Source organism: Musca autumnalis, unplaced genomic scaffold (assembly GCF_047663935.1).
Source record: "Musca autumnalis isolate F117 unplaced genomic scaffold, ASM4766393v1 scaffold_3, whole genome shotgun sequence".
Classification (NCBI taxonomy): domain Eukaryota; kingdom Metazoa; phylum Arthropoda; class Insecta; order Diptera; family Muscidae; genus Musca; species Musca autumnalis.
This window is the reverse complement of record NW_027411866.1, coordinates 200264219-200289782: the sequence shown is the minus strand read 5'-3', so window position 1 is coordinate 200289782 and position 25564 is coordinate 200264219. Positions and strand designations below refer to the sequence as shown.

The window sequence follows — 25564 nt, the reverse complement described above, 5'->3', positions numbered from 1 at the left end:
ACAAATAAAATGTGAAGAATTTCAAATGGAATTACAACACAAATAATTGGAATTACATCTGAAAAAGGTGTAGAATAATTCGAATAACAAATGGTATAATTCGAATTTCAAATGGAATAATACGAATAACAATTGGAATAATACGAATTACAAAGAAAATTCTCGAATTACAAGTAAAATGTTTCGAATTACATCTGAAAAAGTTGTATTCGTCTGGTAAAAGGTATACACATGTCACATTTTTCCAAATTTCCCAAGGTCTAGGAATGAGGCTGCTTCGATGGTTTGTAATCTTAAAGCTACTGGCGTTTGTTTGGAAGGGCAGTGGAAAAGGTGTAGCGTACCGTGCGGACCTGTAGCCCATGCCGGGCACATAATTTGCATAAATTCTTGCCCTATAGGAATTTAAACTGCTCCACCACATCCCAAACGTGAATGAGTCAATACTACTCTGATTTCTACTCTCAGCTGACGTTCTTCAGCTGCCACAGATGGGGAGAGTGCTCCGAGGACTGCATACAGACGATAGTTACTTATGACATCTGCTACTTCATCTGGGTGAATTCTGTTCACACCTGCTTGATAGAGTTGATCAATGATATGGGACCTACTGTTTATCGCCGAGTCCGAACGGCGTGTCCTACGACACCACTTATAGAGAAGTTTTTCAAGGCTGAAATACTCAGGAAATGTCGCCAACATTACCGAGGGGTATTTTGCCACCGTTGAAAAATGTTTGGTGTTGCCTGGCCGGGGAATCGAACCACCGACCTACTGCGTGCAAGGCGGGCGTGCATACCATTGCACCACGGTGGCACCCCCTGTCTCTCCCACAGTGCTCGATTTTTTTTCGATTAAAATATCTTGGGCACCTCCTAGGATAAGTCAGCGTAATGTCACCAAACGTTAATGATGTCATATTTTCCGTCTCAACCTTCAGATGGTCTAACCAATTGTTACGCTTATGCTCAGCCACCACCTGTTAACTTCCAATGTCATCTCCCTGACTCTGAGCTCTCTGGGGTTGGCTCGACGAAACTCATCACGCTAGTTTGCTTGTCCCGCCGCCTCTGCTGGGAAATTTTCTCTCAAATTGAGTATTCGACCATACGTCGTGGTGTTTAATGTGGTTACCTGCCGTGCGGCCTACCCCACAGTGCTCTTAATACCTGGTGAATGCAATGCATCTACCAACGCCCCCGCACAAAAAGTACGAGTACCAATTCGCTCACACGCATTTGGACGTGGTCGCCTCCTTGGTTAAGAGCGGAGCCTATCTAAAATTCCTACCTTTCTTTGGGTCAGGCACCAGGTTGAAGTGCAACTTCACACTCGAACCGAAGCTCTCCCCGCGATTTGGGTCTTAACCACAGCCACCGCGATGCTCGCACAAGGGGAGCAATTAGTTTTCCCATGATTGATGAAAGCACGGCGTTCGGAGGTGGTGAAGGTGAGCGCTCTGCTGATGGAGACAATTATAAAGATATGGACTGATCTAAAAGAAACGAAGAGTTACCAGGTGACCCGATGGTTATGTCTGGCGCACTATGACACTCACCGCTAATTCTACTAGCAGTGTTCTCATTGAACTTGGAAATCGTAGAGCTATTAATCCGCTCAGCCAGTACTATACCCCTCTGGTCATTACCTAGGACCGAATGTCACAACTTATGATGAGCACTAAAATCCTCTCAGGTCCATCAGGCCCCCGTTTATAATTTTTTCATAATATTTATATTCAGGATGCAAGGTATTTAAGACTCGGAACTATCAAAACACGTTTTTAGATATTTTAAAATAAGTGATTTATTTCGTTTGATCTTAAAATTATAAAACATATTTTTAATTATTTTCGAACACTACATAACCTCCATGAACCTTTATTAGTTCCAATACACTCCACAACAATCCAACACTCCCTGTACTCTACTATAAAATTCCCACAAATGCCTTTTTATAAAAAAAAAATATTATTTTTAGTTTACCTAATTTTAACTTAACTTCTATAATCTAATGAGAAAAATAAGACAGGAAAATAAAAAAACTTAGGTGCTTTCTTTAAACAAAAAACCCCATGTTAAGAAAATAGTATTTGATGAAATATTGGAAGTTTGAGTTTTTTTACATACATATATACAAGAGATCTTAACATTAAAATAAAGATGGAAAATGAAAATTAAAACCTCAGCTAAAAGCAGTGATAATTAGAAGATTTTTTTACTTTTATTTTAACAAAATACAAACAAAAAAAAACATATTTTTTAATTGTTAGTTTTTTTAGATATTAAATTTAATTAAAACAATTTTATTTTATAATTAACAAAAAACCCACATATATAAAACTCAATCATCCCCACACACCCACATACAAATAGAAAAATTACAAAACACACAAACAATATTCATAAACTAATATTTTCATAAAAAATATATTAAAATAATTTTTTTATAATAAACTTTATTTTTAAATACACATACATTTGTTTATTGGCACATGTACAAACCCATTTATAAATAATTTTCAAAACACAAAACAAAAATACAAGACTTCATTCCAAATAAAACCGAAAAAAATAAAATAAAATAATTGTTAACAAAAAACAAAATAATAAAAATTATTTAAATTTTTTTGTATGTACCTTCCTCCCCCGAAAAACAATAACACAATTCCAACAAGAACCTCAGCAAGGTGCTTAATATTAATTTTTTACTTTCCTGATTTTTTTACCAAAATTATCACACATTTAATATAAAAAACAACAATTATAATAACAACAAAATATTATAACAAAAAAAAAAATCAACAACTCTTCTGTAATAACAATTTTGTAAAACACAATAACAAAAGTAAAAAACAAAACATATTTTTTATACTGGCTTCTGTGACATTAAAATATAATTTTAATTAAAAAAAAAACAACCACAAAAACAAAACATAAAATTTATACATAACACCTACATTATATACACCTATATATATTATATACATCCATTCAATATATAAATATATTGCTCTACTTATTTATACATAAAATGTAGTAAAAAAATAAAACAAAAAAAAATAATATAAAAATTATTAATTTTAAATAAAAATCTATTTGAGAAACAAATAAACACAAGAAATTATACATATAAAATAAATTTATATATTCGGATATATTTCAACAAAATAAAGAAAAATTTAATAAAATATTGAAATTAATATTGGATTCAATATCAATGGAATTTTATTTTATTTTTTAACACAAAGATGTAAAATTCTGCAGTCCAACAATAAAAAACGCCAACAACGATTAATGGTAAGTTTAAAAATATTCATTAAATATATAAATACTAGCACGTACCCACTACTACGTTAACGACATGTTTAAGCTAATACTATGTTTATATTTACGAAATCCACTCGATTTCATCTGTCAAGTCCTTGTGTATACGTCAAATGAAAACTCATCTGAAATCGATTGGATTTCATTTGACGTTTGAGCAATGGAATTGACAGTTGAAATCGAGTGGATTTCGTTAATGTAAACATAGTATAACAAACTAAGAGAATATTAACTGATTTGACAACAAATCGACGCAATTGACCGTATTGTAGTCCAGATCAGGGCTGCTCACAATTGTATTTAAGAGAAGTCTATATTTTAGTTTTTTATGAGTTATTATTAAAAATGTAAAATTTGTTAAACATATTGTAATTTTTAAAAACTTCTAAGATGAATTAATTCAAATATTACAACAAACTTCGATGTGTTGTTGGATTGACAACACTTAAGAGAATTTTGCATTTAAAAGGCGTAACGGCGGGAGCACCAATGGCCTAGATATGCACAAAACAGTACGCTAGCGTCGATTACTCTTAATTTTAGCGTTAATTGACACAAGTACAATCAAAATATACACATCTTGTCCCTGTCGGAATTTTATTAACCAGTTGGTAAAATGATTGATAATAGATCGATAACTTTTTAACTGACTAAAAACTGGCTGAAAAGTTATCTATAGATGAACCACTTTGAACAGAAAAAAATTTCGGCAACTGTCCATGTCTAGATAACTTTTCGACCAATAAAAAGTTAGTCGAAAAGTTATCTAGAGATTATCCATTCTGAAAACAGAAACATGTACCTTCTGCAAAGTATTTGTGTTTGTCGAAAAAATAAGGCACAAATGTATAAATAATTCGCACTTGCTTTTTCTTAATATTCTTCGTATAAATGTAGCATCCAGTTATAGAATACAGTGTTGATGGACTGAACATATTCGTACATATTACTCATATCATTCTGGAATTAAAAAGAAACACAAAGGAAATATACAAATATGCCCCCTCTTCTCTCTAACAAAAAAGAGAGAGAGAGACAAAGAGAGGGAGAGAGAGAATATGAAAAGTCAAAAATAAAAAACACACAGAAGCAAAAATTGTTTTTTCCCACATTATGTTTTAAACTGGCTAAAAATAGGCAAAAAAAAGTTAGTTTATTATCAGTCGAAAAGTTATCTGGCGTTGGACAATACTGACTACTCAGGCGCTCATCGCCTTGTAAAATTAGTCAGTTGGCATAAGGCAAAATTATCGATAAAATGCCACTTATGTTTAAAAAAAAACTAGCTTTATGTGAGCTTTAAATCGGCCACAGTCCCTACAGGGTATGTACTCATTTGGAACCAGACAACGCCCAATTTTTAAATATCTTATATATACAAATCAACTAAACCGATTTTCTTGAAAATTTCAGAGAATGGATAGTGATGACCCCTGGTGCAAATAGGCTATATATTTTGTTGAATTTCTGAGGGGGCGGGGTACCTCCCCTTTGCCCTATTTTATTAAAACTCTGTCTTTGCAACAAAATTTACTAACGTATGGCTTAAAAAATAAATTTGCGAGACAACGGTGGTTGAATCTCCAACCCTAGGTACTTATTTAGGGCTCAAAGACCCGGCCATGCCCACTTTGTTAAGTATGCTATATCTCTGAAAGTATTGAGCCCATTTTCTTTAAAATTTCCGAGAATGTACAGCGATGGGCCAGCATGAACACCCGTGGTGAAAATAGGCTATACATTTTTTTGAATTGAATTTTTTTTGAATCGGAGGGGACGGGGTACCTCCCCCATGCCCTCCTCATTTTAAAACACTTTTAGCACGCTCATTTTCAGATGATGTACAGGGTTGGCCACTGTCGGAAATAGGCTATATAAACTTACGAACGTGTCCGTTTTCCTAACCCGTGTTACCTATTTTAGCATTAAGACCCGATCACTCCAAATTTCTGAAATATATTACAAATCAATGGTAATACCGGATGTTATGCACAACGAAGCTTTGATCTTATTGGAAAGCAAGTCTTTAAATTAGAAGGCAACATATCGACAGCTAAAGCTTTATCAGGTATACATTATAAGAAGGTGCAAAGACGACACAGTCGACCCTTAAATGTCCACTGGACATTCTTTTGATTGAATTGAACACATGCAATATTAAATAGAAGTTATCATCTGGAACGAATGTACGATGGTACATAAAAATTCTCAAGAAGCTTTAGAACGATTCTTGAAGGATTTAAGAGCAATTCACGTTTAGATTTCAGACAAACACTTTCAGTTATACTATTCCAGTAGATGAAATAAATGCATGCTTCAAGTCATCAGTTAACATACCGCCAAAATTTCATATAGACACCAACATTTCCGAAGATGTTTTATTTATAGTCACTTGCAGTTTCCGACTAATTTGCGATGCAAGAAAAATATGATTTACTTAAGAAAATGTAACAGAAAACTATTTCAAGGGCCAGCAAGGCGGACCGGGCCGGCTAGTTGTTTTATGAATATTTTTAAACAATATGCCACTTTTACTATTTTCGAATACATTAACATTGTATTTACTACAAACTGTTGGTATCCAACAGTAGCGAAGTCGCCGAAGATATCGCAGATCCAATCCCAGAAGATGGTATTGAATGTATACCACCCGGCCAAGATGAGGTAAAGACAGCAATAAACCGGCTGAAGAATTATAAGGCAGCAGGAGCTGCCGGAGGCGACACGCTGATAAGGTGTATGCATCTTCGTATACCTCGGCACCGCCGTAAACACAACAAACGACATCAGTTGTGAAATAAAGAGAATAATTGTATTGGCCAACAGATGCTACTTTGGCTTAAGTAAGCACTTTAAAAACAAATCCACAACTCGTCAAACAAAAATAACGCTTTACAAAACACTGATACTACCCGTGCTGATGTATGGCACCGAAGCCTGGGTACTTGCGCAAGCAGATAAGGCAGTGCTTGGCATGTTTGAGAGAAAAATTCTTCGAAAGATCTACGGACCGATCTGCGTTGACGGTGAATATCGACGTCGTATGAACCACGAGCTGTATCTGCTATACAACGACATCAATATAGTTCAACGTATCGAGATGCAGCGATTGCGTTGGCTAGGCCATATAATAAGAATGAGCGATGATGAACCCGCTAAAAAGGCGTATAAATTCGAGCAACATGACGGTGCACGCAGAATTGGCAGGCCAAAGAATAGATGGCGCAAACAAGTGGATGAAGAGGAGACAAGGCGCGGTATTCCAAAAAGAGAAGCACGAAACAGAGAGAATTGGAGATCTTTTCTTAGTTCGGTCTATGGAACAAATGTTCTGTAATGGGCCAGCTAAGTAAGTAAGTGTATTTACTATAAGTAATAATAAATAAATAATAAACAAGTACAAAAGTATCAGTCGGCTTAGCCGACAGAGATATACCCTCAGCCTGTTTAATTTGAAACACTTTATTCTCAAAAATAGTATTTAAGGGGTTTTCAAAATTTTGTGCGGTTCATACGCACAAAAATGTGGATTAGGATTAAAGTTCAAAAGGATTGCGGAGGAAGTACTTAAGGGAATGGACCGACATAGTCCATCATGGAAGTGGAGTCATATATTTTCGATAGATATCGCGCTCACTAGTCATTTCAGTGGGTCATCGTATAACTTTTGGACCAATATTCCAGGAAGCATGGACTTGTCCACGGAAAACATAATATCGCTTTAAACAGGACCACAACGAACAGCATCGGTATACATTTCCAAAGGATTTTCGAACAGACCATAAACTGCACTTAAACAAAAATGTTGAACTTTTGTGGGGAAGTACCCTAAGGAGAAGACCGAAAAAAATTTAGACAAAGTATTAGGATATCCAAATTGGTTGCCCCGTTCACGAGATATCGTGTATACCATTTTAGTGATTTTTTTTCTAAAAATTGTGAAGTTGTGGATCGGTATTGCCCATCTTCGAACTGAAACTAAGTTTGTGCAAAATTTGACGAAGGCCGAATTGATCAGTTCGAGAGTTATGCTTTGTTTACATTTACGAAATCCACTAGATTTCAACTGTCAATTGCTTTGCGTATACGTCAAATGAAAAAATCATCTGAAATCAATTGGATTTCATTTGACGTTTAAGCAATGGGTTTGACACTTGAAATCGAGTGGATTTCGTAAATGTAAACGTAACCTTATAGTGCTCTTCAGCCACTACATATGGTGCCATATGGGGTTTTTACAGATTTCGGGCTGTTTTCTCAAGAAGTATGGACTTGCGCCTGAAAAATCTTTTACCGTCGTAATTGAGGCAGCAAATGCAAGTTGCTTCAACAAAATCAAAGTGAATCGAGATAAGGTCTTGAAGTGAACTTATCTGAAATTTTGTGTGTACCCGAAGAATTGGTCAAATATAGTCCATATTCGAACATGATCTACATTTGGTAGATATATTAGGATGTGTAAGGTATGGACCAAATCGATCACTCCCATCAAGAGTTATCGTGCGCACAATTTTTCCGAACATTTTTGAACTTTTGTGGGGGAGGTACCTGAAGGAGGCCTCTCTAACATATGTCCCAAACATATTATGCAGCAAACATATATTTGTTTGCAAGCAGTCCCAAAAATAACAACGCTTTTTGAAACACTGTTTTTTTCTGAGAGATTTAAAAAAAAAACAATTTTGGCGAGTTTTTGTTTTTATTGACTAACAACCACCACACACAGCAGAGACAAATTTTGCTGCTTTTTATTTATTAATTCTTTTATTTTGTAATATTGTAACTTACCGTTTCTTCTAATGACTTTCACTCTAGTTGTTATCGTCGTTATCCTCTTGTACATGTTGAGTCTATCAGCGCTGGGTTGAGATATTAGATGTTGCCTTTATATTAAAGAAATTACAAATTTGTAGTTGCGAATTATTTGACTATACGAACTATGTTTTTTCGACACCAAACGTACTGTGTTTGTTTGGTTTGTCGGTTTGTGACTTAAGTAACAACAATTGTTGCGACAGCGGTAGTTTTTGTGTGTGTGTGTGGTTTATTGATAAAGTTTCAATGTTATCGTGAGACGATGGTGGGGGTCATATTAAATTGAAATATGTTACAAAATGTTGCTAACATATATTTGTTTGGATACAAACAAATTATGTTTGGAGCCAAACATATATTTGTTTGGATCCAAACATAATTCTAAAATATATTATTCTGCGTGTATTCGAGAGCATGTCCTAAACAGAACTTTTCCGAAATTTTGTGTGGGTGGTACCTGAAGCAGTGGACCGATTGAGTGCATATGTATCCTCATCTACGTCTTGTAGAAATTTTACGATATGAAAAGTATGAACCAAATCGTTTACTCCCTTTAAGAGTTATCGGGCGCACACATTTTCGAACTTTTGTGGGGGAGGTACCGGAAGGAGTGGACCGATATGGCATCGGTCCATCTTCGAACATCAACTAAGTTTAGGTAAAATATTGCGATACCCAAAATTTGGTTCGAAACGGTTGATCCGTTGTTATGTATATTTTATGAATTTCGGAGGCGGTGGGATACCTCAGGTACATGTTTGGAGCCAAAATAGCGGACCACGCCCACTTTTTAAATACGTTATATCGTAAAAAGTATTGACCAGAGTGGGCGTGGTCAATAAAATACAATACATTTTTTTCCAAAACTACTGAACCTAATTGCATGCAATTATCATAAAATGTTCAGGAATGTCCCATGAGGGTTGTGCCCTCAATATCCACGCGAAATGTCTGAAGTTTGGTGTTCAGTCTTCATATTTTTTGTGGGCTCATTGAATACATCGAAGTCCTGTCTTCAAAATTAAGAATTTTTCTTTAAAAACTTTTTTGACCGGTTAGTGGTCAAAAACGGTAAATTTTTTGTAAAAAATCTAATGTTGACTTTGGCTGTTCACCATTTTTTTAAACAAATTATATTTTTTAAAAGTCTCTGTCCAAAAGCAAGATTATTAGGTACTTAATAAGCCCACAAAAATGTATGATAATCGGTCCATTCGTTTTCGAGCTTTAGTGGACACCGCAAAACATTTATTTAAAATGGGGGTAACCCCCCCCCCCCCCCAATGAGGTGGTCACCAATGAACGGAAACAAACAAAACGATTCCCGTACCAATCACACAAAGCCACAATCTTTTCAGCTTCCCTGAATCGTTTCATTCTCACAACCAAAACAAAAACACAAACCTTTCAATGTAAAAAGATGGAAACCGTACGATTGCTGAATTGTATCTTCGCCTATGCTTTGCCGAGTTGTTTCATTCACCACCGAAATAAAAAGTATTTTTGGGAAACGTTTCCCGTGCGTATTGTCAATGACACAGTCAGACACACACACACACATGTGATTGCTTAACAACCCTATACCTTAGCATCAGCATACCACCTTGAATTTTATCAACCACCATACGTTTTTGATTTATTCACATGTGTTTAGTACTATTCCGTTTTCTATCTGCTCTTGTGGAGTTTTTCGTTTTTCGCTTTTCGTTTTGTTCGCACTCACGAATGTTAACAAAACAAAACTAAACAGCGAGCTCGGCCAACGTGAGTTATGTTTCGTTTTGTATTGTTCCTATGGAAAATACGAAACGAAACGATTGGAAATGTTATTTAAAGTATTTTTACGTACTCTGGTGGTCACTGAAGAAGAGAAATAACATGTTCGTCTGCAAACCTCTGCAGCTGGCACTTTTCACAACTTCAACAGCATATAATATGTAGATACACTTTTATACAATTTTCTTCCCACTCCATTAATTTTCAAATTTGGTTCACAAAATCGATCGACAGACTTGGGTACCTGTAAATACCATATAACCACTATTTACTTCTAAACAAAAGTAATTCCAAAGCAACTCTTAAAATTTATTTTAGAACGATAAATTACTTTAAATATGAAAATATTGTAGCATAATAACAGTTATTAATTTTAGTAAAATAAGGACAAAAATGCATATTTCCAGCAATTGTCGGGTTTGAACCTTCACATGGACAAAACTACTTGACAAATTAATACGATAATTCAAATTCCTTCAAATTGAAATGTTTACTATCAATAAATTTGTATTCCGAAGTACTTGGTTTTGACCATTTTTGGCAAAGTTCGTGACACTGTGTGCGGTAAGTCGATATCAACTTGGCGACCGTCATTCTGTGTTATTATGATAAATGTCTATTGGATTACCTCATTGCGGCTCCAAAGTTTTCCCTAAATATTCTTATCAATTTGAAATAATTGTCGAAAATGGATAAATACATATTATCGGCTTTTTCAAATGAAATGCAAAGGTGTCTCTAACCTAAAGATATAACTTATCTTAGAAAATAGTTGGGCTGAACTATTCATTCACATATACATACATACTTATTTTATATTGCCGAAGGTATTAGTCATTGATAGACATCGGATTTGTGCATATTTTTGAAATTTCAACCAATGTAACTACGTTATTATATAGAATCATATCGTTTCAATAATAGAAATTCGATGTCATATTGAAAATAATCGATAATAAACGAATTATTTGCATTATAATTATCAATAATATGCAAAAATCCGATGTCTAGTTAAGGGGTTAAAAATGTTCAATTTAACTAACAATGTATTTAATTTTTTTAATTATAATTTTAATAAAGTCTTATTAATTAAGTCACTTGAATTCTAAAGAAAATTTATAGTCCCCCTTACAAAACGGTTAGTTCACATGCCGAACCGCGGCATGCATGGGGGGTGTCGGTCACGATATGTTTTTTTTTATTTTAATAAGTTGCAGTATTTGTAGAGAAAAATATACTTTCTTCATTAATGCAATTTCCAAAAACTGCACTCGCCAAAAATGTCTTAGTAATTGCACTTTTTTAATTTGAATAAATATGCATACATACATATGTACATCCTAATTCGAATTTATGCAATCAAAGGTCATTCCATATCACCAAATATTGTTCGATTTGATAATTGTCTCTGTGAGGTGAGTAGATTATTCTATTTAAAGTATTGTCAACTAATTACTTTATCAGAGGAGCCAACTAGATAATACAATTATCTTAGGATGGTCGTTAATTAAAATATTGAATATTGATTGAAATAATATAAAACGTTCAATTCGTCTTTGATCAGCAGTTTGAAAAGGTCTTTCGGTGCGGTCAAGACCATTAATTCGGTATCTAGTATCAAGTTTTATATTTTTCGAAGGATACTTTCAATACTCGAATTCCTTTCAAAATGGCGTAAGTGTTGGTCGATATCCTGAAATAAAAAGGAGAAAATATAATGAATTTGTGATATTGTGAATTGTATGTGGAGACATAAAAAAGTATAAATAGCCAATAAATACATATATATATTTAGCAAAATCAAATGATTACGTGACAATATAAGAGTAAAATATTACGTAAACTTATATCGAAAATAATATAAAAATTGTGAAAAACAAAATGCAATATCTGAGTAATACAAAATGTGGAACATCCTATAAAACATCTGAATTGAATTGTGTAAAATATGTCCATATAAAAAGAAAACATGGAATAGACAGCTATAATTTCAGAAAATTGTCCCAAACGATCTGATTCTAATTCTAAACAAAAATTCACATTAAATATCCTTAAGAGGCGGAATCATGAATTAATTTTCGAGTATTATTCGTGGATGTTTAATTATTTTTTACAGGACAATCAAATCTATAAGCGTGTTTTTTGACGTCTTTTAAGAGGATTTTTATTATTTTTTGGTGATAAACGGGCAAAGTATGTCACATCCTACAATGAGTAAATAGTTCTTAAGGACTACCAATTGTAGGAGCAATAATGCCAAACTTTTTAACAATAATGTATGGTAAAAATATATTTGGAAGAAGTCTTACGATCTGCAAATCTTACGATGTGCGAGAGTTATCTTGCGTGCCATTTTAGTGAAAATTTTCAACTTTTGTGGGGGAGGTACCTGAAGCAGTGGACCGGGTGTGGTCCATCTTCGAACATAAACTTACTTACTTAGCTGGCCCATTACAGAACATTTGTTCCATAGGCCGAACTATGAAAAGATCTCCATTTCTATTTGTTGCTTCGCGCCTTTTCATCTCATCATCCACTTGTTTGCGCCATCTATTCCTTGGCCTGCCAATTCTGCGTGCACCGCTCATCGCTCATTCTTATGATATGGCCTAGCCAACGCAATCGCTGCATCTCGATACGTTTAACAATATTGATGTCGTTGTATAGCAGATACAGCTCGTCGTTCATGCGACGTCGATATTCACCGTCAACGCAGATTGGTCCGTAGATCTTTCGAAGAATTTTTCTCTCAAACACACCAAGCACTGCCATGTCTGGTTGCGCAAGTACCCAGACTTCGGAGCCATTTTGTTTGACGAGATGTGGCTTTGTTTTTAAACTGCTTACTTAAACCAAAGCAGCATCTGTTGGCCAATATAATTCTTCTTTTTATTTCACAACTGATGTCGTTTGTTGTATTTACGGAGGTGCCGAGGTAGACGAAGTCTTTTACTACCTCAATATTATAGGAACCAACTTCCACAGTCGGTCCGACCTCAATGGACGCATTGCGCGTCGACACCATCAACTTGGTCTTCTCACCGTTTACCGCCAGACCCACTTTAGCAGATTCTCCTTCGACCTTCATAAAGTTATCTGTTACTTCTTTTACTGATCGGCCCATGATGTCTATATCATCAGCATAAGCAAGTAACATGTGACTATTGGTGTAGATTGTGCCACTTCTTTTGACGTTTGCCTCTCGTTTAACCTTTTCCAGCAGGATGTTGAAGAGATCACACGAAAGGCTGTCTCCTTGTCTGAAACCTCTTTTGGTACCAAACTCTTCCGAGAGGTTCTTTCCTATTTTAACTGAGGACCTCGTGTCAGTTAAAGTCATTTTACAAAGCCGGATGAGCTTTGCGGGGATACCAAATTCAGACATGGCTTGGAATACCATTGAACGCAGCGGGCTGTCGAAGGCTGCTTTATAATCGACAAAAAGGTGGTAGGTGTCGGTCTGCATCTCTTGGGTCTTCTCCAGGATTTGCCGCAGGGTCAATGGTGGACTTGCCAGGTCTAAAGCCGCATTGGTATGGTGCAATTATCTCGTTGACCATAGGCTTTAGTCGTTCGCACAACATCCCTGACACGATCTTGTAGGCATTAGGGAGTAGACTTATGCCCCTATAGTTATCTCCCTTCTTGTGGACGGGGCACAAGATACTCAGGTTCCAATCGTCGGGTACTCCTTCTTCCTGCCAGATGGTGCTAACTAGCTGACGAATACACCTTATCAGCGTGTCGCCTCCGGTTTTGAACAGCTCGGCTGGCAAGTCATCGGCTCCTGACGCCTTATTATTATTCAGCCGGTTAATTGCTGTCCTTACCTCATCCTGGCTGGGCGGTATACATTCAATACGTTATTCTGGGATTGGATCTGTGGTATCTTCGCCGTCATCGCTACTATCTGATACCAACAGTTTGGAAAAATGTTCTTTCCATAACCTGAGCACACTATCTGTATCAGTTACCAAATTACCTTGCTGGTCTCTACAGGAGGATGCGTCTGTACCAAAGCCATTAGTTTGATGTTTCACTCTTTGGTAGATTTTTCGGACTTCATTCTGTCTCCTGTACATCTCAATTTGTTCACACTCCCGCTTTTCCATCTCTCTCTTTTTCCTGCGGAAAAGTCGTTTCTCCTCTCTCCTTTTCTCCCGAAGCCTCTCTCGTGCCCTATGCGTTGCTACGGATTGTAAAGTAGCCCCATATGCCGCATTTTTCCCTTCGGTAACAGCACGACACTCCTGATCATACCATGGATTCCTTGGTGGAGGTCTCTGGTATCCAAGTAAGGATTTTGCTGCTGTTTGCATGGAGTGGGCAATGATTTGCCATTGTGCTGATATGTTATCGGGACGAGGAGTGCTTTGATTAAGCAATTTGGCTAGATGAGTGGAATATGTTGGGCTATCTGTTGTGATTGCAGCTTACCGATGTCTAACTTTCGTGTTGTGTCTGTTCATACTTTGTTTGCTACGTTTAAGCGGGTGCGTACCTTTGCTGCAACAAGGAAGTGGTCCGAATCAATGTTTGCGCCGCGGAACGATCGTACATTCAACACGCTCGATGAATGTCTTCCATGTATCACAACATTATCGATTTGATTTCTTGTTTTCTGATCTGGAGACAGCCAGGTGTCCTTATGAATATCGAGATGATTAAATCTGGTACTGCTAACTACCATGTTTTTTTCAGCTGCAAAGTCTATCAGCCTCATACCATTGTCAGATGTTTCACTGTGGAGACTGAATTTCCCGATTGTTGGGCCAAAGATATTCTCCTTTCCAATTTTGGCATTAAAATCGCCTAGAATGATTTTAATGTCATGGGCAGGTCAACGGTCACATGTTTCTTCTAAGCGCTCGTAAAATATATCTTTGGTCTATTCGTCCTTTTCTTTCGACTACGTTTAGTGAAAATATTAGGATGTACAAAATATGGACGCAATTGGTTGCTCCGTTCTAGAGTATAATGGCTGAGTGTATAAAAAGGCATAGACTGCATTGAAGCGAAATATATTGAACTTTATAGAGAGAGTTAGCCGAAGGAGTAGATTCGCAGAAACATTACATTACGCTAACGCAGCCACTACACTTGGTGGCCGTATGTGTATCTAATAGATTTTGGATAATTTTCTCAGGGAGTAGAGGGAGGTTATTGCAAAAAAAAAAAAAAATCAATGCGATTTGAGAGCAGGGGTTAAACTGCACTTTTCCGAAAATTTTGGTAAAAGTTATACTAAGGAGTAGACCGATATGTTCCATATTCGAACCTTATATACATATGTTTGGTAGAAATATGTAAAGTATGGACCAAATCGATTACTGACTTCGAAAGTTGTCGTGCGGACTATCTAAACGAAAAATTTTGAACTTTTGTGATGGAGGTACACGAAGGAGATGTCTGTTATGGGTCATCTTCCAACTTCATATAAATTTGTACAAAACCCCAGGCCGACATGGACTATGGGATTAAGCCTGACTATTTTGAAAATCAACATTTGGACAAAATATTATTACCTTACTAGGCGTTTACACCAGACAATTTATCTTCAAATACAACTCTGATTTACTAACACATACATACATGTGTCGGCTGCCCAACTGTCCATCATTTCATGGACAGTCGGGTTAACAAATTTTTGACATTTGAGATAATAATTGAAATGTGCATATTGAGCATATTGTGTTCGTGCATTTTGATGCCAATGTAACTTTTAAGGGGTTATGGCCACTTACAAATTTTACAAAATCGAAAATTGTTATTGGCTCATTTTAAAGTACATGTGGAATAATATGTTGCAAAAATTTCGTGTCGAATGGACAAAAATTAGCTGAGATATGTGAGTTAGAACGAGAAAATTCATTGTGATTTGTATGTAACATCGATGTTTGAAACGGATGATCCGATCTTCATATCTATCCATTTTTATACCCTTAGCATTTATGCAACGAGGGCATGTATATACACTTATACACTTTCATACGGGCAAAATGTTCCTCATCGAAATAATGGTTTAAGACCCCAAGTATGTTTGGACGAAATCCGTTTCAGACAATTTGGATTTGATTTAGCCATGTCCGTCCGTCTGTCTGGATGGCTGGAGCCCACGATAACTCTCGAACGGATCTACCGATTCGGTCCAAAATTTGGCCATCGTGATATTTTTTCCAAACTTAATTTAAGTTGGAAGATAAACCATATCGGTCCGCTCCTTAAGGTACCTCCCCTACTACAGTTCAAAAATGTTCGGAAAAATTGTGCGCACGATAAAGTTTGATGGGAGTGAACGATTTGGTCCATACTTTAATAATAATAATAATTGTCCTACAAACATCCCTGAAGGGACAATGGAGACTTCTCTTATATCAATGAGTGTACGCCGATTCATATTAGCTCAATGATACGGGAACTACTGTTTATCGCCGAGTCCAAACGGCGTGTCTTAAAACAACACTTTGTAGAGAAGTTTTACGTGGCTGAAATACTCAGGAAATGTCGCCAACATTACTGAGGGGTATTTTGCCACCGCTGAAAAATGTTTGATGTTGTCTGGCCGGGGAATCGAACCCACGACCTTCAGCTTGCAAGGCGGGCGTGCATACCATTGCACCATGGTGGCACAATACTTTACACATCCTAATATATCCACCAGAAGAGATCAAGTTCAAATATGCACTATATTTGTTCACTCCTTCGGGTACCTCCCACACAAAATTTCGGATGTGTTTACTTTAAGATCTGCTCTCGAATCACTTTGATTTTTGTTGAAGCAACTTGCATTCGCTGCCTCAATTATATCAAACCGAATACGGGCAACAGCCAAATTTTTTTTTTGTATAAATTGTATAGCTAGTAAGTTTCAGATAATATTGACAATATTTGGGGTATACAAGTTCACGATTATTGGCGTTGCAGATAAACGCTTGTATTGTGCTAAAAAATTTGACTTAATGAAAGCGCAAATGGTTTGCACTTTTGTTCAGAAGATACCTGAAAGAATCAACTGATGTAATCCATTTTGGAAGGGGTCCTAATTTTGGAAGTCATTCCTTTTGATAGTTATGGTGTCAGGCCGTCAATTTAGTTGATCGCCGTAAGATTTAGAGCTTTTGGACCAATCCTGACATAACCATGGACTTACCCACGAAAAATACAATATCGCTGTAAACAAGACCGCAAGGAGAACCATTGGTCAAAATGTGCAATGACTTCTCGAATAGCCCTTAAACTACACTTAATTTGAACTTTTGTGAGGGATGTATCCGAAGATGTTGTCCCAAATAGACTCTCTTGGTACTTGATATATGTACGTTAGGAAGTTATTTTAGGATGTTCAAAGTTTCGGTAAAATCGGATAATTGAAATCTTGTGTTGAAGGTACCAGAAGGAGTGAATCGAGATAATCCATATTCGAACCTAATCTATGTCTCGAAAAAATCGATTTGGACTTTCGAGAGTTAATATGCTCAAGATTTTAGGGAAACACTTTGAAGACTTGCGGGGGAAATGTCCAAGAAGTGAACCGATATGACTTAAATTTTGTATAACATATTGGGAGATCCAATATTTGGACCAAATCTGTTGATCTGTTCGAGAGTTATATTACTCCATATATCGACTGCAAATTGTTTGACGCGGGTTTCGTCAAAACATTATTTCGCTGAGGTACATTTTTATCGTTAGACTAGGGATACGCAGTGAAATGCAATAATCGGTTTTTCGATTATTCGGTTTTCGTGAAAAATTTAAAACTCGATTTTCGGTTAGTCGATTATTTGAGAGTGTCCTAAAAGTCGACTTTCGATTAATCGTTAACCGCCGAAAACCGATTATAATCGAATATAATCGACCATTTTAGTTGATGTGATCAGTGATGGTTATATGTATACAAAAAAGTACCGTTGATTACGCGGTTTTAGCACACCCAATAGTCAACTGCGACTAATAGTCGATCACAACAAATAGTCGACTACGAATAATGAAAGACTACGACTGATGGTTGACTACGAATAATAGTTCACTCCGTCTTCTGAAAGTCGATTAAGAATAATCGATTATACGGTTTTCGCACAGTCAATAGTCGACTACGATTTTTAGCAATTTTACGGCTAATAATCGATTAATCGATTAACCGAAATCGATTTTACGTATCCCTACGTTAGACTAACGGCTGAGGGTACAATATCATGGTGCTCTTGAACCAAAGTTAAACGAAAGGAGCTTACAACTTGGAATTTCTGCAGATTCTGAAACAGCAATGTTCGTAGATGAGAAAAATCCAAAAATAAGAAATAATCGCTGGAGGAATTTTTAAATAAATCACGGTCGATGTTTTTAGGTTTTCGCGATTTTGCTTGGAAACCGCAAGTCTTATCGAAATGGGGCTAAAGAAAATGTTGTAGCTGTGAATATTTGTTTGATTTGTTCCTTGGTTTTACCATTTTTGTGATATAGAGTTCATGTCACATTTTTATATTTTTTGTTAGGTTTTCGCTATTTGCTTGTAAACGGTAAGTCTTATCGAAATGGGACTAGAGAAAATCTTATAGCTGCAAAAATTCTCTAAAAGATTGCCTTTTGTAATTATTTCCTAGGTTGTACCATTTTTGACATATATAAGTTTAAGATAGGAAATTGCAGTCATGACATTGTTTTATACGGAGACGATACAGTCAGTGAATTGAAACCTACGAAAATTTCATAAAGAACAATATTGTAGAGAATTTTCACTGCTACAACAGTTTCTTTAGTTTCATTTTGATAGGGCTTCCGATTTCCCAGCAAAATCATCAAAACCTAAAAAACCCAAAAATGTGAACTTTGACCGCGATTTATTTAAAAAGCGGTCCTGCGATTTTTTTGTCTTGTGATTTTTCTCATCTATGAACCACCAATAAACCCAGGTGTAAGCTTCTTTCATTTAAAGTTGGTTCAAGAGCGCAGTCATATACAATACAAATTACAGCAGATTTTAATACCATATAAGCAAAGTTTGAGCTTTAATTCCGTTCACGGTTATTTTAAGCTACAAATTTGTTACTGATAGGAAAAAATTCAGAGTTACATGCTATTTATAGCAGATATTATCACTTTATGATGCACAACAATAAGTTTTTCTCCATTATTATCTACCAATATTTAGCAACAAGTTGATATAAAATAGGAATACAATATTTTGATTAAGGCAGTAAAACAATTTTCTAATTGGTTTTCGAGGTATACTCCACAGAGAAGCCTTGAACTCTTGTCCAATAAACATTTCATTTCATGTACTTCTAATCCGTACAATACTGAATTTGTTATCGTTTTGAATACAGAATGAGTTTAAAGCCTCAAGACCTTCATATTCATTACAGAATTCCACAGCATTGACATGGCGTAAACAAGGAATTCAGTTTTTCTGGAAGTTTCTCTCAAAAAGAGTATTTAAAGAATAAATGTTAAAATATTTCATAGACAACTTGTTAATAAAATTCATTTTCAGTACATAACCTTCAGAACAATATAAATTTTCATTTGAAATTTCAAAAACAAAAAAATTATTTTAGAGAAAAAAATGTAATAATTTGTTAAAGTAGCTCAAAAAATTTAGTTGGTTCAAACCATTTCGGGGTTGGGCCCGGCCCCCTGGGCCCCCCCTGCGTACGTCCTCGTAGGGGTCAACGACCATTATTTCGATGCTTTACAAACTTTTTGGCCAAAAGCAACGTATAATACCCTCCCTACATAGTGGTGTAGGGTATAAAAATTTGTTCAATCAGGTGGTACCCTTATATGGGGGCTATATCACAGTGTGGACTTATGTTGACAATTTTTGATATAAAAGTTTTTTAACGGCAGGGACCATGAAATGCCAAATTACGGGTACACGCAGAAAAATATATGTTAGAAATATGTTTGGATCCAAACAAATATTTGTTTGGGACTGATTGCAAACAAATATATATATCCAAACATAATTTGTTTGTGTCCAAACAAATATATGTTTGCAGCATCTTGTAACATCCCAGCAAAAATTCGGATCCATTAGTCATTACGTAACCCATTACAAAGTAATGTAAACAAGCTTCTTTTCCCATTGCAAGTAATCTGAAAAGTAATGGGATACTTCTAAAAAAATTACAAGGCAAACCTACTTACTTTGCTCCTCACTAAGTAATGAGGACGGTGGCACAGTGAGTGTGTATCCGACTATAAATCCTAGGGTTGTGTGTTTAACGCTCACTGTCGGCACGCGAGTTTTTTTTTAATAAAAAAAAAATAAAAGTTCGTGGTACACATGTGCACTGCACATTTTAGTTCTTAAGCAACCCTTAATGTTCGTGTGCGTGGCATAGTATGTAGTGTCTTTGGCTAGAAATCAGAGGGTTCGTGAGTTCAACTCGCACAGCAAGCGAAATAAAATAAAGTAAAATAAAACTAAGAAGTGTCATGAAATTAAAAAAATCTCTACATCAACTGTTCTAAAAATAGAATTTTTTTCAACCTACTTTTCAACTTCTAGTGGCCACAGAATAACTAGTTATTCTAGTGGTCATAAAATAACTTCAAACTGAGTGCGACATGCCCTTGTAAAAATAATGGGGAAGAAAGGGGGTTTGCGAGTAGTTACGGCTGCAAAAATCCCTTACAAAACCCATGATTTTGGGAGGACTTTTTTTGCTGGGATATCTCAATTTTATATGTTTGGGGTCCAACATATTTTTTATGTTAGAACATATTTTTTATGGGTGGAGAGCTGTATGCATGTTGTAATAGGAGACGCAGACGTTTTGTGATGTGTATGCGTAAAACACGTGTGTTTCGTGCTTTGTTGTTGTTAACCAACGTAGCAAGCGAAGAGGAAAAGAAAAAAATAGCATTAATTATACTGGTCTTTTTTCATCAGTGTTCTTAAAGTCTGTTTTGTATTTCTTTGGAATTTTTATGTACCTATGTGTCTGTTGTGCTTTTGCTTTTTTTTCTAGACCTTTCAATAAACAACCACCATTTATAAATGTGTGTATATGTTAGAGATAGCCAGTGAGCGATTGCTGAGAGCAAGTGAGCATACATTTAAATGTGTTTCACATTGACATTTACGCTGCCTTGCTCTCAGAAAGCGCCCACTGGTGCATGTGTTTGTTTTTTTGTGTGGCTTTTGGGTTTGTATTTGTTTGCACCCAAACATATAATTTGTTTGCACCCAAACATATATTTGTATCCTCAGACAAAGTAGCTAAAACCCTCAAAGTACGAAAAATCGGGAGGTACAGTTATATGGGGGCTATACCATAATTTTTGGAATATAAGTTTTTGGAACCCTAAATATCAAATTATATCTAATTCGGTCTGAAAATGTGACTAAAAACGTCAAAATATTCGAAATCGGGCCTACCGTAACATGAGGGATATACCAAAACGTGAACCGATATATCTTCGAACTTGGCCTGCCTATAACAAGAGACGTATTTTCTAATATTTCAGCTTCCTATCTCTATTTTTGTGAATGCTAGAGTGATTACCCCAGACGGACGAACGGTCGGACATCCATACATGGACTCGAATTTTACTCCGATCAAGAATATATGTACTTTCTTCTTCTTCTTTATTTGCCAACCCGTATTCGGGTGTTAGCGATCATACAATTATGTTTTACATTGTTAACAATTTAATTATATTTTTTATTCCATTATAGATAGGTTTCGATTCTTGGCAGCATTCAGTAGGTTTCTTTCGTCTTGCAGTCCCGTCCATTCTTGAATATTTCTTATCCATGATGTTTCTTTTCTGCCTCTTGGTCTTCTTCCATCTATTGTGGTTTGGATAATGGCTTGGAGGAGCTTATATTTTTCATTGCGCATTATATGACCCAGATAAAGACGTTTTTCGGCTTTTTACATCGCGTGTTATTTGTCGTTCCACATTCATCCGTCGTAGTACTTCTTCATTTGAAACGTGGTCAGTCCAGCGAATTTTTAGAATACGACGATAAATCCACATTTCAAAAGAATTTAGTCGTTTTTCGTCGACTTTATAGGGTCGCAAATGAATGTTTCAATGCGTTGCTAACGGAAAAATAATTTTATATACCCTCCACACTATGGTGGAGGATATAAAAATGGTCCTTTTGTTGTTGTTGTTGTTGTAGCGTGAAACCTACGTAGAAGCATAGGTTTGATGTTGGGTTGACATACGCTGCTCGAAACATATGGTTTCGGGTCAACCCGGTACGTAAGAATCCGCTACCGAGGAATTGATTGGCCTTTTGTGGGGGATGTGCCTGATGGAATGGACTGATAAAGCCCATCTTCGAACTTGATCTAAGTTTCGGCAAGACATTACGAAAGCCAAATTTTAGAACGAATCGGTTGATCCGATCGAGAGTTATTGTGCGCTCCAGCCATCCAGATAGACAGACGGACGGACATGGCTAGATCGGATTTCCGGAGCTAGAGAGCTATTCTGAACACTGTGATAATAACTAGCTCAATATAAAACTACTATGGTTTGTGTGGACCGCAGTCGTTCTTTTGTCCTGATGGTTGGTAAATGGACTCTTTCAACTGTGGTTTATGGTATCATCTGATACTGAAGATCGATAAAGCCTCAAAGTTATTTATTATGTGGTGACAAAAGTAAGACGAGTGTTGACTTTTTATTTTTGCTATCATCCTCGCTTGACTCAGTAACTTCCTGTAGTATTCCACCTGATCTCTGCTGCAGTACTAACATAAATTTTAGCCTAGCCTTTTTGGAAAAATTTTACAGAATTGTGAACCTTTATTTGCAGTGGATGCTGTAAGAAACATGCCGGCATATGGATAACTTTGGCTTTGATAGCCGTAGGTTTAACATTGGGCCTTTATTTCGGACTCATGGATAGAGATGATGACAATGAATCTGGTGTTGGTGCTGTGGCTTCAAACGGTGAAGGTTGTGCTGAAATTGGAGGGTAATTGGTCCAGAACAAACTAAGTTTAGAATACTAATATCTTCTTATCCCTTATTAACACTTGCAGACGGATGTTAAAGATTGGCGGTTCGGCAATTGATGCAGCCATTGCTACGCTGTTGTGTGAAGGTGTCATGTTACCACACAGTTTGGGTGTTGGTGGTGGTTTTGTGGCCACGATTTATACCAAAGAAACGGGTCGTATTGAAACTTTGATTGCTCGTGAAACTGCACCGGCCAAGGCCAATCAGGATATGTTTATTGGAAAGGAAATTACCGGCGCCATTGCCGCCGCCATTCCTAGTGAAATTTATGGTTATTGGCGTTTGCATGACAAGTATGGTAAATTGCCATGGAAGACCTTGTTTGAACCTACCATCGAACTGTGTGTCAAAGGTCATCGTGTGTCACCCTATTTGGCTAATGTTTTGAACTTGAATGCTGATCGCATACGTAATGAACCATCTATGGCTGAAATTTTCATTAACAAGTATACCAATGAATTGTTCAAGGAAGGTGAGATTATGTATCGTCCACAATTGGGTGAAACTTTGCGTATTGTGGCCAACGAAGGTCCAGAAGTTATGTATCGCGGTGGACGTATTGGTAAACGATTGGTGGAAGATATTCAGGAAATGGGTGGCATAATTACTGAGGAGGATTTGTTGCGTTATGAGTGAGTTTGGGAAGGTCAATTTCGTATTTTTTATTAATCCGGGTTTTCATTATTTTACAGAGTTCGTTGGGAAGAACCCATTGTGGCTCATTTTACAGGTGGCTATTCTTTGTACACCACACCGCTGCCAACAAGTGGTGCCGTTTTGGCCTTCATGTTGAACGTCATGGAACCTTTGTATACCCGTCATCATGATGTCTATTGGCAACGTGTTGTGGAGACTTTCAAACATGCCTACGGTCATCGTACCAATTTGGGTGATATCCATTATGAACCACAGGTCAAAGAGGTCTATGATCAGCTCAAGAGTCCAGACTTTGCTGCCAAGATCCGCGAATTGATTAAGGATGATGTTACATTCACGGACTTTGGTTACTATGGTGCCAATTTCACCAATGAAGAAGATCATGGTACCGCTAATTTGGTAGTTTTGGCTCCCAATGGTGATGCTATCTCAGTGACCAGTACCATTAATAGCCAGTAAGTATCCTGTCACAATGTTTAATAATATTTTTTCAAGGATCATCAGGGCAAGAAACGTGGATTTTTTAACAATATTTTTCTCGAGATCATCAGGTCAAGAAACGTGGATTTTTTAACAATATTTTTCTCGAGATCATCAGGTCAAGAAACGTGGATTTTTTAACAATATTTTTCTCGAGATCATCAGGGCAAGAAACGTGGATTTTTTAACAATATTTTTCTCGAGATCATCAGGTCAAGAAACGTGGATTTTTTAACAATATTTTTCTCGAGATCATCAGGGCAAGAAACGTGGATTTTTTAACAATATTTTTCTCGAGATCATCAGGGCAAGAAACGTGGATTTTTAAGAATATTTTTCCAGAGATCATTAGGGTAAGAAACGTAGATTTTTCAGGAATATTTTTCCAGAAATCATCGGGGCAAGACACCTGGATTTTTAAAGAAAAAAAATTTCCAAGGATTATCAGGCAAGAAACGTGGATTTTCTAAGAAAATTTTTCCAGGGATCATCAAGGCAAGAAGTGTGGATTTTCTAAGAAAATATTTCCAGGGATTATCAGGGCAAGACACCTGGATTATTAAAGAAAAAATTTCCAAGGATTATCAGGGCAAGAAACGTGGATTTTCTAAGAAAAGTTTTCCAGGGATCATCAGGGCAAGACACGTGGATTTTTAGATAAAAATTTTCAAGGGATGATCAGGGCAAGAAACGTGGATTTTTTAAAAAAATTCCAGGGATCATCAGTGCAAGAAACGTTGATTTTTTAAGATTTTTTCCGGGAATCATCAGGACAGTAAACTCGGGTTTTCTAGGAATATTTTTTCAAGGATCATCAGGACAAAAAACATAAATTTTTTAGGAATATGTTTGAGGTAATTTTTTTTCTTTATTTTTCAGCTTGGGTGCCAAAGTTCGTTCCCGCCAAACCGGCATCATTTTGAATGATGAAATGGATGACTTCTCCACTCCCGGTGTTGTTAATGCCTATGGCATTCCCGCCTCCCCTGCTAACTATATTAAACCAGGCAAACGCCCTATGTCATCGACCTGTCCCAGTATTGTGTTGGATAAACATGGTCATGTAAAATTATTGGTTGGTGGTGCTGGTGGTTCTAAGATTACCACTTCTGTGGCCCAGGTAAGGATAAATGAAACAACCACAACTCGTTCTTTGATATAACCTTGATCTCCCCCTTTCCTCTAGACCATTCTACGTTACTTTGTTTTCAATGAACCCATTGATGTTGCACTCAACTCCGGTCGCGTACATCATCAATTGGCCCCCATGTTGGTTGATGTTGAACCCGAAGTACCCGATCATACTATGGATTATTTGATTCATGTAGGTCATGATTTGAATTATTTACCAGCCAATAAAGCCTATTCGGCATTGACGGCCATTGGCCTGAAGACGCATGTGCCGCATCCAGTTTGTGATCGTCGTCGTGTTGGTAGTGCCGTTGTTGTGCATCCAAATAAATAAACGGCGACCCTTACAGGTGTGCGCAAATCCGGTGAAATATTTGCTAACGTGGAAAGTA

At 36.5% G+C, this 25564-nt stretch overlaps 1 protein-coding gene across 1 annotated transcript; it reads left to right on the top strand.

The window, feature by feature from the left end:
- Positions 1–3275: 3275 nt before the first annotated feature.
- LOC141398699 (scoloptoxin SSD14) lies at positions 3276–25564 on the top strand. The gene is made up of 6 exons (XM_073976270.1): positions 3276–3299; positions 22699–22860; positions 22928–23536; positions 23597–24016; positions 24921–25161; positions 25228–25564. Exons 2-6 carry the CDS (start codon positions 22784–22786, stop codon positions 25504–25506), a joined length of 1626 nt encoding a protein of 541 aa, XP_073832371.1. The 5' UTR covers positions 3276–3299; positions 22699–22783; the 3' UTR covers positions 25507–25564.

Excerpts from the sequence above, each read along its gene's own strand:
- LOC141398699 (XM_073976270.1), top strand. The coding sequence starts at position 22,784 with ATGGATAGAGATGATGACAATGAATCTGGTGTTGGTGCTGTGGCTTCA. Across the intron at positions 23,537-23,596 it reads GAGGATTTGTTGCGTTATGA|AGTTCGTTGGGAAGAACCCA; the intron begins GTGAGTTTGGGA and ends ATTATTTTACAG. Across the intron at positions 25,162-25,227 it reads TTACCACTTCTGTGGCCCAG|ACCATTCTACGTTACTTTGT; the intron begins GTAAGGATAAAT and ends CCTTTCCTCTAG.